Source organism: Oenanthe melanoleuca, chromosome 1 (genome assembly GCF_029582105.1).
Source record: "Oenanthe melanoleuca isolate GR-GAL-2019-014 chromosome 1, OMel1.0, whole genome shotgun sequence".
Taxonomy (NCBI): Eukaryota; Metazoa; Chordata; class Aves; order Passeriformes; family Muscicapidae; genus Oenanthe; species Oenanthe melanoleuca.
In genome coordinates, this window is record NC_079333.1 from 41,783,927 (window position 1) to 41,797,094 (window position 13,168).

Genomic DNA, 13,168 nt, shown 5'->3' on the forward strand with positions numbered 1-13,168 from the left:
TTTTCCCTTGCTCTTTTCTTTGGATTTTCTCTCATTAGCTGAGGCCAGAAGGTTTTTTTAGGAACTGTTCAGCCATTGTTTGGTCCAGGAACACCAGGATAATCATCCAGGGACCCCCCAAGCTGCACTGAGGCCGGGACACTGGACCCAGAGAGACTGAGAGAGAGCTGAGGATACACCCACAAAAAGGACTCTGAACCACAAAAGGACTCTCTGAATTTGCCATCTCTTCAGAACAATGAGAGGTTCCATTGCTTAAGAGTTTTCATTTCCTCATGTTTGTGAATATTTTGCTTGTTAAATAAAGACTTTTTTCCACTTTTCTTGAAGGAGATTTACCACCCCAACAGGTGGGAGGAAGGGCCGCTGAATTTTGCCCTTTAGTGAACATCCCTTTGGAAGTCCCCTTCCAAATTTGTCCCATCTAGGACAAATGCATATGCAAGTATATTTTCTTTATCTTTCTATTTTAATTTTATGAAAATAATATAAAGGCATACTTCCAAGTCGTCATCTTATTTAGGAAAAAAAAGTGCGAAAGAAGTATTACTGACAAAGACAAAGGCAAAGGCTACCACAGCTGAAGTAATTAAAAAAAAAAAAAATTACTATCTGTCGCTTCCCAGAAACATATAATGGCTTTAACAACAACATTCTGGTTTCCAGGGTGCCAGATTAACCTGTGACAGGTTAATCCTACCAGGAAGAAAAACAATGAGTCAACAGACTCTTTCCTAGTTGTGTGTGAACACACAACAGGTCTGTTTTCTAAGGCAGTCTTTATTCTTAGTAACTGGTATACTTTTCCTCACGTTAAAGCATGTTTTGTTTATTTTTCTCTCTTACTGTTGTCTGTTTGGCTAATAGAAATGAACCAAGTCAGCCTCATTATTACATGTAAGACATTATGCACAAGTAGATGAATCACAGAGGAAAAAAGACTCCTGTGTTTTGGTTGCACATACTACAAGACAATGTAAAAAGATCTAACTGAAAATTCACTTATTTTTTAATTCTATATTTGCAAAATTAAGCATTTCTGCATTAATTCTTTGAAAAGCCAAGGTCTCTTCTATTTTGATGAACAAAATGTGTTGTCAATAATGCTTGAATCTGACCTGACAGATCATTGCTAATCAAATGCTCAAATCTAATTTTCTTTTCCCCTGAAATAATAGTTTTCTATTTAAGTGTTCATCCTTCTCATCCTTCTGTCATTTTTGTTATTATGTATTCATTTTATAATGCCTATTAACTCACTAAGTTGTCCTCAGATATACTTATCTGAGTATGTGACCAACAGAACTAAAGATGTGCATGGACAAAGAGGATGTGTCCCAGCAATGCAGAACAGAGTGTGTGGGTTCAGTGTCTGTGACTGAGCAGGACCCAAACGCCAATAAATGCAGGGAAGGACTTTCCCTGCCGCAGCCTGCCCTGCTGCCTGCTCTGGAGAGTTGGAGTCCCCTAGTGGTGACACCCCTGCACGGAAAGGAGCAACTGGAAGTGCCAAAAAATATTCACCAGAGGGCAGGGGTGCCCAGCACAGAACTGTGTGGCATATGTTTTCAATTCCACTTTAATGGTTGCATGAAGTTGCCAGCTCGTATTTCTCCCTAAATATTTAGATTCCAGTAATGTGCAAAACCAAGAGACAGAAGGCAGAAGAAGGTGAAAAGGGAATTAATTTCCCTCAGTTTTTCCTCCCAGACTGTACATTTAATAGGCAGAAACACAAAGATTCCACTTCAGCACACGAATTTGATATGCAGCCTGAAGTCTCCTTTCAAATACCAAGTAGGGCTACATGAACCAATACCTGCAAACAGAAATATGATTTTGTCCTAGAACACTTTTCTGAGAATAGGTATCAGATTCACACATTAAGGCCTGCTGTGTGTATCAGGGATACACTCAGGGAATATGTGAGTTAAAGGATGAACATCTTTTCTGCCCTTACTAAAGTTCTACCTTGTCTGCTCATGGGGAAGACACTTCCACTTCCACCTCTCCTCTTCTTAATTAAAAAGTAGAATGAATCACAAAATCTGACATTATTACACTATCTCTATTCACCAAATTTATTTTTTTAAATTAAAGCTAATCACCTGCTTTGAGATAGCCCAGTCCTGTGGCATTGTGTGCATTCATCACACACAATCCATGAGACCATGAGCAAACACAAAACACTCCCAAAGGACATTGAATACTCCTGCTCTGTAAGTCACAATGACTTTTGTGTCTACAGTTCTTTAACTTCAGCACCCTCTGTACAGTTACCTCTGTTTTCTCCAAAACATTAATTCTCATATTAAACTATGTGAAATTAATATACTGACTTACTCTAGCTGCTGTTCTCCTTCACCAAGTCCAACACTCCTTTCTCCTTGAAGCTTTTGTCTGCTTTCCTGAGCAAGAGCACAGAACGACACTTTCCTTTGAAATGGAAAACTAGGAAATGTTGTAAGGGCAGGAACAAAGGTTAATTCTCATGCTGACTACATAACTCCTCTCTGTTCTGGCAGCTCAGGAATCAGAAGCTTTCAGTTAAAGCTCTGAAATGAGAAGCTCAATGACTGCCTTCAAAAAGTTCAGTTTTCAAAACAGAGCACTGAAAACTGAGATCACAGGAGCTGAGGGTGATTAATCATGTATCTCAAGGTGCAACAATGCCTCAAACCGTTCCTTTTAACATGAAACTATTTCATGTTCATAGTGTTCACGTTTCGGGTTTGCAATAAAAACATAATCTCAGCTCTGCTGGAACAAACAGAAGAGTCTGTAAGAGCAGATCTTTTAGTGGTTATACATACTTAGAAAATGAAAGCTTTCAGTCCTTTGGGCAGCTGGTCACTAAGAGCCAACGAGGTGGAACACCACTAGGAATGTCACAGCTGCTGGTGACTCTCCAGCCTGGGCTGACTCTCTGCTGTTCCCTTCCCAGTGCATGCCAACAGGGGAAAGCTCTATTCTGTGAATATTCTATTGATTACTTACAATGTCTCTGTAGGCTACAAATGACAGTCCAGAAAAAAGGGTGTTACTTTACTATGCTTGCATATGGTAATAACAAAGCATATCCATGATGCAATGGGAAGAAAAGCCACCTATCATATTTCAAGTGTGTCACATAGCTTCTGAATGGTAGTAATTAATGCTTCTAACGAAATTACTTCATTAATAGGAATTTCTATTAATATTAATACATGCTAATAGAGGCAATGGATATAATTCTCCATGTAAAGATTCTGATTTACTTGCAGTCATAGATGTAGCCTCAGACCAAAAACACTGCATGCCAGGAATAAGTTTTGAGCTCCTGAATTTCTGTTCTGGAAATACTACATGGAAATGTAAGATGTGTATACCACATGATGGGTTGAAAGGCTGAGGATCAGGTCTCAAGAAATCTGAAGCTAATGATTAACAGCAGACATATTTACTCTGCCAGGGTAGAGCTGCTAGTTGATTACAATCAGCTTTTATAAATACTGATAGCATGCAAAGAGACAGTTGTCTGTTGCAAGTAATTTACAGCTCAGTCATGTATTGTAAAGTTAACTGCCTTGACATACAATGCAGACTCTATTCCTCATGTTATTGTTTGACTTTCTTTATGCAAAACCTTTCCTAACAAACAACATAACAGCCCCAAAAACCAAGAAACAAAACACAGGCCAGGTGACAACTCTGAAAGAGTGGAATTGTTTTCAAATTAAGAGCAAATGCTCAGCTCTACAAGCAGGTTTGTGTATGATGGCCCATGGGTCAATGCTCTCTAAACAGTCTTACATTTGCTTGTACAGAGCTAAGCCTGAAACTCAGGGATCTCAAAATACACCTTTGCAATCTCAGATAATTGTGCAGTCTCACATCCAGCAGGGTTTACAGCTCTGGACAACAGAAGTGAGACAAGTCAGTGTACCTGCACACAGTTTATGTCTTACTGGAACACTACAAAAGCCTCACTTGCATTGCTTTAAATTAAGGAAAGAGGTCATAAGAATTAATGAAAGCTTTAAAAGTTGACACAGTGGGTGTTTTTCATCTGGAAATTTAATGCTTATATACATGTATGTAATATATACTTTCACAGAGATCCTCTGTTATAGTAACTTAGACTCTCATAATTTATCACAACTCTTCCACTGGAAATTGAAATATAGTATAATAATACTTTAAAATATCATATTTACATGTGCATAATTTTACATATATTAAAGAACACACAAATATGCACATATAAATATGTATTTAAGAACACAAAAGTCTATAATGGAGAAAGAGACTGCAGAGCACCCCATACACAATTTTCCTGACTGCAGCTTTCTGCACTCAGACCCCTACTGATCTAAAAATCCAAAGACATGGCAAGCAGAAGTGTTACAGTTCCTTGATTATTCCAACAACAAAGTAAATTCTATGTAATTTATGTGCTATAAAGTGTAAACACACTGTACTTTTCATTGTTTCCTCTTAGCTTTTGTGGTTTTGATGTATTTGTTCACAGTTAATATGGTACCATGTGGATTTATTTATTTCTGAGATAAGACTAAGAAAAAGAAGATAGTTTCAGCTAAGAGTTTAAAATGTAGACATTTAAATACAGTTTATTATAGTTAACAGTGTAAGCATAATATTTTATCTGCAAAGAAGGATTTGAAATACATTTCATGTGAACTTTTAGATGCATCATGTCCTCAGAACAAATCCCATCTTTCCCTACCTGCTTTAATGAATTTCTTGCATTAAATATTCAAGTATTGAATTTTTTCAGGCTGCAAGCTCCAAGGAAATAAGTAATTTTTCAATTTAGAACAAGTACAGGGAAGACCAAACAGAGGTCAGGTCTTAGTTTTGATCCCAGCTGTTAGCCAGGCCAAAAACCACATCTGCAGGAGGTGCAAGTGCTGCATGGATGGATGTGGGAGTTTGAAGTACATCAGGGACCAAATCCAGCCAAACTCCAGTGCCTTGGGCTTCACTTTGGAAAGCAGGTGCTGCAGCCTTTGACAGGCCTATGTGGCACAGGTAAACCTGAGCTGTGCCAGTAACATGGCATGACAGCCAGCCACTCTGAACATGAAGCAGATGTGTTTCTGAGAAACACCTTTTAGAATCACTGGCATAAACAATTTATTATTTCTGAAATACATGCAAGCACTTGAAGGTGTTGGGACACAGTGTGTAGAAGCTGTCAGCATGAGAATATCACTCTCTGCTCCTCATACAGACACCTCAGTGACTCTCTGCTTGTTTAGTATGGAAAGCAGTCCTCTACCTAACAGCAATTTCCAATTCCAGCTATTGTCAATTATTAATTTAACTTCTGCACTTGAATTGTGGAGGAGACAGAGGGTGTTGAGAATATAGAGACATTACTATTGGAAAGGTTAAGCCTGGGAAGTGTGCAGACTTCTTACAAGGCGCACAAGGCTGTAATTGGGTCACAAGATCTTGGAAAGCCTAAAAAAATTGGACTGTTCTGCATTAGCAATTCCAGAATAACTCCCCATATTGACTGACTATTCAATAGTGTTTGCTTGCTCTGCTATGTCTGACCTATTTATTCTTGAAACCTGTTCAATTTATCTATATTAACAGAGTTCAATAAATTCTACTTTTACCATTAAGCTTGGACTTGGAAAATGTCTGCCTATGACTTAACAGTAAGTCTTTGCTTAAATCTCATCAATTTTGAAATTGATCTTACCATCACCGTCCTACTAGTGACATCAGCAAATGAGCTCAATAATAACAAATATAATCTTTGTGATTTTCACTTTTACACAGTTTGGTCACTTGAAAATGCAAACATTAGTCTCAGTAGTGTGAAAGACCTGATACAAGGCCTGGGTTTGGATAAGCACAGGTGAAAGTGCCCTGAAAATGTCCTTCCCACTCTTCTGGGTCTGGCTGCTGTGAGGAAACACTGTGAGGAAAAAACTTGACATGCAACTTACTAATTGCATTTGGTCACAGTACTCCCATTCAAACAAGGGAAGTCCCAAAATGGGATTCTTGCCATAGTAATTGTTCACCAAACCAAGTAAAGGTTTTAAAATCCTGGTCTTCCCTGCCATTTTTGCTTCTCTTGGCACTTCTTTAGCATATTAGCCCTTCAGGGCTTCAAGGACCTGTTTTCATTAGTGTTTACAAACCACTAAACACACCGGTGGCACAGTATCAGTGGTTGGTAATAATAGTATCTCCTCCACAAACAAGGCACAACAGAACACTCGTGCCCTGAAACATCCCCGGGTGGAGTATCTCTTATGAAAGAATTTCTTTATTAATGCTTTGTGCTCAGGGAGGGAGCTCCACTGGAACAACAATATACCCAAGTAATGCTGTCCTGGTATCCTGTCTGCTCTCCTCACCCATGCTCATGTATTTTGGAGCCCATTTTAAAAATTCTTTGCAATTATGAGGAGTTGAGACCCAAATCTAGATCTCTAACCAAGAAGTTATTCCTGGTCTCCAAGAAGGTAAAAAGGACTACTTTTGTGAATATGACAAAACAAAGCCTGCAATGGCAGACCCCTCAAACTGTAAGCAAGACAATATATTGAAACACCAAGTATAAATAAGCTCCAATACATAAAAACTGAGTAAGTCCCCACTTCTGCAACAAACCTCTCTCCCAAGAGAAGAAGGTGAAAAAAATTTTAAGAAATTTGAGAAAATAAAATCTATCTTTATTTATTTTTATTTCACCAGGATTTTATTCCCACCTTCAACTGCCAGACCTGTGAGAGCAAATGGAATTACCTGGGAGAAATGAGCTCAGTAAATGATCTGCTGTGAGGCAGTAAGAACAGCTGTGTGCCTGCAACAAGTAACTATGTCCCAATGATTTATTGTAGACACTCCAGAACACTCCAAGGAGGAGATTCATCTTTCCCACAACACTCAAATGTTGTTAATGGGTCAGCAAGAGTGGAGCACTGAGTGGTGCTGACTGTACCTCCCAATTAATTTTATATGCTTTTCATCTTCACATTTGAGGGTAAATTGAAATAAACCTTTGTTTTGCTGCTGTCTATTCTCATTGTCATCTGCAAAACAAATCTATTAACCCTCTCCAAAAAGTACAAACCAACCTGGAAAAGAGCAAAAAAATTAAACCAGATATAATGAGTGCTCTCCTCTCCTAAAAGCTCCATTTCCCTTTCCTCTTTTTTTCAGTTCCTATTCATAGACAGTGGCTGATGGGCCAGATATGTTCTAGAGCTGGCAGCTAATTTTTTGCCATTCTTCCTACTGCAAAAAAAGAAAAAAAATCCTTAAATAATACATGCATAAATAGTTCTCAAAACACGATCTGGAAAGTAAATTGCTGTTAGTGAAGGTAGGTTCATTTCCCCATTCTGTGGCTCAGTCTCTCAGTTGTTTTCAATATCTCATTTGAAAGTGAAGATAACAGTATTTCCCTTTTTGTCAAGGATTAATAAACAAAAACAGCACAAGACAATTGCATGCAGTCATAATAGGAGCATTATATAAAACAGCCAAGACCCCTAAATAAATTCTTAAAGAATACAGAGCTTTTGTGTCTTTTTACTTGCATTTTCTATTTATCCATAGCTCTTCTACTCTATCTTCCAACTGTTCATTTTTTGGACAAGCTGCAACAGTACCAGCTACCTGTTCCCATGCCACATCCCCCTACCTGCTGCCTCCTTTAAGTAGCCGTCTCCATGTCTCCTGGCTCTTCTCATCTCAGCTGCTTTCCCTGGGCCTTGATGCAGTTCCAGGGGTGGAGGTGCATCTCAGCACCCAGTGCTCAGACACTGTGAGGCATCAGAGACCCAAAGCTGACTGGAATGACACCTGCTGGGGCACTGTCTGCCTCTGCACACTCTGCAGAGGGAGGAGCTGCCTTGGAGATAAAAGGCATTAGCTCCACCTCTGCATCCCAGAGCTCCATGCCCTAGCACTGCTGAGACTTCCTACAGGGACTGCCAGTTCCTCTGCTCTCTGCCAGGCTCTGAAGAGCTGTCCTGGAGAGATGGAAGGCAGGCAGCCTCTCTTCACCCTGCCCGTTTGCTTCATCAGTGATGGACAGAAAATAGAAGCACCTACAGGTTTGTTTAGCCTTTGGGAGCTATCTGTGCAAATATTAGCTCTTTTTTTTCATTGCTGTCCCCAGCAGCTGCAGAACGAAGCTTAAGAAGATGAGCTGGGTGCATCCTGAAGTCTTGAAACCATAAGTCCAATAGTATCTTGAATGTTTTTTTGATTTTCAGGCCTATTTCATTACATATAGAAAGCTGATCTGTGGTGTTAACAACTGTGCAAGCATTCATTGTGTTCTTATGGAAAGTGAATTGTTGGGGAGCCATGTGAACAGGATACTGCACTGTGAACATGCTGTATTCCTCTCTGTCTTCTCCTGGGCATCTAATTATAATTGAAATATTTGTAACCTCTTTCCACAAGCATCTGTCAAATCATCAGTTTCATTAACCAGGCTTGTAAATAGCATTTCATGATTTTGAGTTTGACTTTTGCCTTAATACTGCAGATGCTATTATGGAACAATGCATGTATATTGATACAAAAATCCTAAATTCCATCTCTCTTTTGTGCTAACACTTATGATGAAACTGGATTGCATGAGTAAGGAAATCTGAAGGCAAGTGTTACTCAAGTTCAAAACTAATACATATTTTTTCTTTTACATTATTAAATACGTAAATAATAAGTTTCTGAAGTATTTGTGGTGTATATGGCCATGAGCAGCCGTATGAGTTATACCAAAGCTGACTGCTGTGCCTCTCTGAACTTGTTTCAAGGAGGCAGGTACAGCTGGTTTGAGGTGGCTGCTCAGAGGTACTGCTGACAGGAGCCACGAGAGGGCACTGGGAGGAGAGAACAGGCCAAAAAGTGCAGTCCTGGGAACCAGCAAGAGCTCTGCTCCCTGCCCATAGCAAGAATAAATTAAGGACCAAAAGGACATACAGTTCATTTCTGTATAAAAGCAAAAGCTACACTGAGAGGTGTCCCAGGCCAGACTTAGAGGTCTGAAGGCTGCCAAGGGAGCCAAGAAAGGGCCAATGGTACCCAGAGAATGTGCTGGGGCATCAGGAGCAACAGGATGCACCAAGCAGAGCTGGGAACTGCACAGATGTGCACAACAGACAACCTAACTCACATGTTCCTGCTCTACACAAAGGCTACAAGGAGAAAGGGAGATGAGAGAGGCTGTACAAAACAACCTTTCCCCAGAAAATATCCCCATTATACACTTCATTTCAGAAAGGCATGGGCTGACTGGATGAAGAGAGATCCAGTTCTACCCAGTGTAGGTAAGCAACAAGAAAAGAGAAAAAAGGTATTTGTCAGGAAAAATTGCAAGCTCAACATATTTGAGGAAGTCCCAATAAACCACAGAGAATGTCAGAATTCATCTTCTGATTTTATTTATTTCATTTTTTAAAATTAACTGGTGCTAACATTTTTCAATATAGCAAATGTGGCTTGCTCCTGCTTTTTTGGATTCTAGAGTTATATCTGGGAATGAATTTCAATTTCTCATTGATCTTTTAAGAGACTGGCAGACAGCTATGTGCTTGCTTGTGTGATATCAAACAATGTGGACAAGATCAGTGCAGTCATTAGAACCTGGCTTTGGTCTGCCAGCAAATGCTTCATTCCCTCTGTCAATCCAGTCTAGATTGGTCTATACAGGAACATGCTATATTGTAAATAGAGATGGTCACTGAAAATGTTACCAATTTGTTACTGACCATAGGTTGTTATTGATTTGCTCGCTGGCCCTGCCCAGCTCCAACTAGCTCTTTCCAAAACCATGCCCAAGAGCATTTTGAAGGGCAACTCACTTCACTAACTTTGTGCAAAAGCAGGAGTCTTAATGAAATTGCTCCTTCCATTCCACAGTGTCTCCTATATGCCTTGTTTGATTGACAGCATCAATCAAACAGCTTCAAAATCACACTCTGAAAATATCCCAGGAGCAGGAAGCCACGGTTCTCAGGCACTCTTTTAAAACTTTTAAGCTGAAAAAAATGTCTATGAAGTTAATTATCAAAATAATAGTAATAAGAATCACAAGGAGGTAGGCATATGGGACAAAGGGGAACAAATGCAGTTTTGTTTAGAGCCTCTGAAGCTCACTGTGGTCATATAGGAACTGCAAGATTTGGCCCTCCAGGGTGATCACTGTTATTACTTTGATTATAGTAGCACAGGGCATCACCACACAGACTGGAACCTGTCTGCTCCTGATGGGAGTCTTCTGGCCTGAAGAGCTTACAGTCTAAATAAGACCAGGTAGACAAGTGGAGTGAGAAAGAAAGTACTTTTATTGGGTCCATGAGAGATGAGGAAACTTGCCCAAGGACACATACCTTTGACAGATCCAGCGTTTAACCTAGATTTTCAGTATGGTGCCTTGGTCATAAATGCTTCACCTACCTTCTGCTCAACTTGTGAATGCCTCTTCAGCTGAAACTGACTACATTTTAAATTAAATTTAAGCAGATTACATCTCAGTAATGCATCACCAGAATCATCCTGTTAGACCATGTTTATTTTGACAGCTTTCACATAGAGAACATTTTCTATTGACAAAATCCTAAGTGCACAGACAAAAAAACAAATACAAATTTGGGGGCAGGTGAAAGCCTCGAGCTCAAGAGCAGGCTACTGCTTCACAAGGCTCTCTGCAGCATTGGAAATTTCAATGAATTTGCTTCAGCTTTAGTCCCAAAAACTTTAGAGTTAAAACTTACAGCTCTCCAGCTATGTAATTCCCTATATCCAGCAAAATATTTCGCCTTCTTGGGAGGGTAATAATAAGACACATAGAACAGAAATTAATCAGAATAAGAAAAGTAATACCAAATTATGGAAGAAATAAGTGCTAAACTTAACACAGTCCAGCTTCACATGCCACAGAAAACCAATACAAATTTTAGATGTAAGTCATTGTTGACACAAAATATTTAACCATGCTCATCATAAAATCCACTTTACTGAAATAAAAAATACACAGTACAAAAATCCACTTGACGCAAACGTTACTCATTAACATTCCCTCTGTATCTTACATGAAAGCATTACTTGTGAGAAGTGCCCACTTGCGAGTCTGAGAGGACACTGCCTCCCACTTCACAGTGTGCCAAAAGTCATAGCTGCGGGAAGAAATTATAACCTTTAATGAGGAACGGCTCATTTTTCCAGCCTGATTTCTATTAATTCCTCACCTTTGCTTTCACTATCAACACAAATAGCTCTGATGATTGCACAAAGGGGAAATATGAACTAGAAGCAAGGTCGAGGTGTCCTGTATCTTGATAAGGCAGAGAGAATTCAATTAAGCCACTTTAAAGAGTCTTGTGAGCTACCTTTTAGGCAGGTGAGTGCCTGGCTTTTTCCAAAAGCTGCCGGGATCGACTCAAAAGCCGCAGAGCTGCCGCGTTTCCCTGCAAGGTCCGGCACAGCTTCCCCGTCGCCGCGGTCTCCCGGGTACCGGTGTTTAGCCCACACCCCTGCCAGCGGCACGGCGAAGCACAGAAGCGGCCTCCTCCTCCTCCTCCTCCCCGGGGAAGGAGAGGTGCCACGGGGAGCAGATGCCGTGACTCAGAGCCGTCTCTGTCACAACACGCATTTCCCAAACGTCCCGATGCTCCAGGTGCCCGGCCGGCCGGCTCCGGCGGCAGCCAGCGCTGGCGGGAGGCGATCCCCGATGTCCCGGCAGCACCGCCGGAGCTCAGCCCTCCCTGTCCCGGCATTAGTGCAGGAGCTCAGCCCTCCCTGTCCCGGCATTAGTGCGGGAGCTCAGCCCTCCCTGTCCCGGCATTAGTGCAGGAGCTCAGCTCTCACTGTCCCGGCATTAGTGCAGAAGCTCAGCTCTCCCTGTCCCGACATTAGTGCAGGAGCTCAGCCCTCCCTGTCCCGGCATTAGTGCAGGAGCTCAGCTCTCACTGTCCCGGTATTAGTGCAGGAGCTCAGCTCTCACTGTCCCGGTATTAGTGCAGGAGCTCAGCTCTCACTGTCCCGGCATTAGTGCAGGAGCTCAGCTGTCCCTGTCCCGGCATTAGTGCAGAAGCTCAGCTCTCACTGTCCCGGTATTAGTGCAGGAGCTCAGCTCTCCCTGTCCCGACAGCACCGCCGGAGCTCAGCCCTCCCTATCCCGGCAGGTCCGCCGGAGCTCAGCCCTCCCTGTCCCGGCATTAGTGCAGAAGCTCAGCTCTCACTGTCCCGGTATTAGTGCAGGAGCTCAGCCCTCCCTGTCCCGGTATTAGTGCAGGAGCTCAGCCCTCCCTGTCCCGGTATTAGTGCGGGAGCTCAGCTCTCCCTGTCCCGACAGCACCGCCGGAGCTCAGCCCTCCCTATCCCGGCAGGTCCGCCGGAGCTCAGCCCTCCCTGTCCCGGCATTAGTGCAGGAGCTCAGCTCTCACTGTCCCGGCATTAGTGCGGGAGCTCAGCTGTCCCTGTCCCGGCAGCACCGCAGGAGTTCAGCTCTCCGTGCCCCGCAGCCCCGGGCGGCGCAGACCCTTCCCCGCGGGGCGCCTTTCCCGCTCTCCATCCCCTTTCCCCCCTCTCCATCCCCTTCCCGCTCTCCATCCCCTTTCCCCCTCTCCATCCCCTTTCCAGCCCTTCCCGGGCTGGGGCCGTGCGCCCTCCGCGAACCCGCTCCGCGATGCGCCCCGACAGGACGGCGGTGAAAGCCGGTACCTGACTCTGTCCTTCTCCGCCCGCCGGAGCTCCGCGTCCCTCTGCAGCACCTGGAAAATCGCCCTGGCTTCCTCCTCGTTCAGAAAGCTGAGATCGGGCCCCTGGGGCGCTGCGGTCATGGCTCGGCTCGGCGGCGGGCGGGCAGCGCAGAGCCCCGCGCAGCGCGCAGCCCCAGCGGCATGGCACCGCGGGACGCGCCCGGCCCGAACCGCCGCGGCGGAGCGGCCGCCGCTGGCACCGCCCCGGCGCGGGCAGGGCAGCTCCCTGCGGAGCGACCGCAGCGCAGCCCGGCGGGGCGGGGCGGGCAGGGCAGGGAGGAGCGGGCAGGCGGCACCGCCGTCGGTCCGGAGCCGGAGCCGGATCCAGAGTCGGTGTTGGTGTTGGGGTGGCCGCTCGCCCCGTGCTCGCGTCCCGCCGAGCCGGGTGATGCGCTCAGCGCTCGGCGCGCTGTTTGCTTTGGCGC

General features: G+C 43.4%; 1 protein-coding gene across 4 annotated transcripts in view; it reads right to left on the bottom strand.

The window, feature by feature from the left end:
* EXPH5 (exophilin 5) overlaps nt 1-12,952 on the bottom strand; it is a 36,726-nt gene extending 23,774 nt beyond the window's left edge. For 2 of the 4 annotated variants that reach the window (XM_056492497.1, XM_056492488.1), the window contains exon 1: nt 12,706-12,952. In XM_056492497.1, the coding sequence (XP_056348472.1) occupies nt 12,706-12,824 (119 nt within the window). In that variant the 5' untranslated portion in view covers nt 12,825-12,952. Of the gene's footprint in view, nt 1-2,343; nt 2,432-7,672; nt 7,803-12,705 lie in introns of those variants that run through there. The other 2 variants (XM_056492516.1, XM_056492507.1) reach the window with 2 other exon arrangements.
* Between the last annotated feature and the right edge of the window lie 216 nt (nt 12,953-13,168).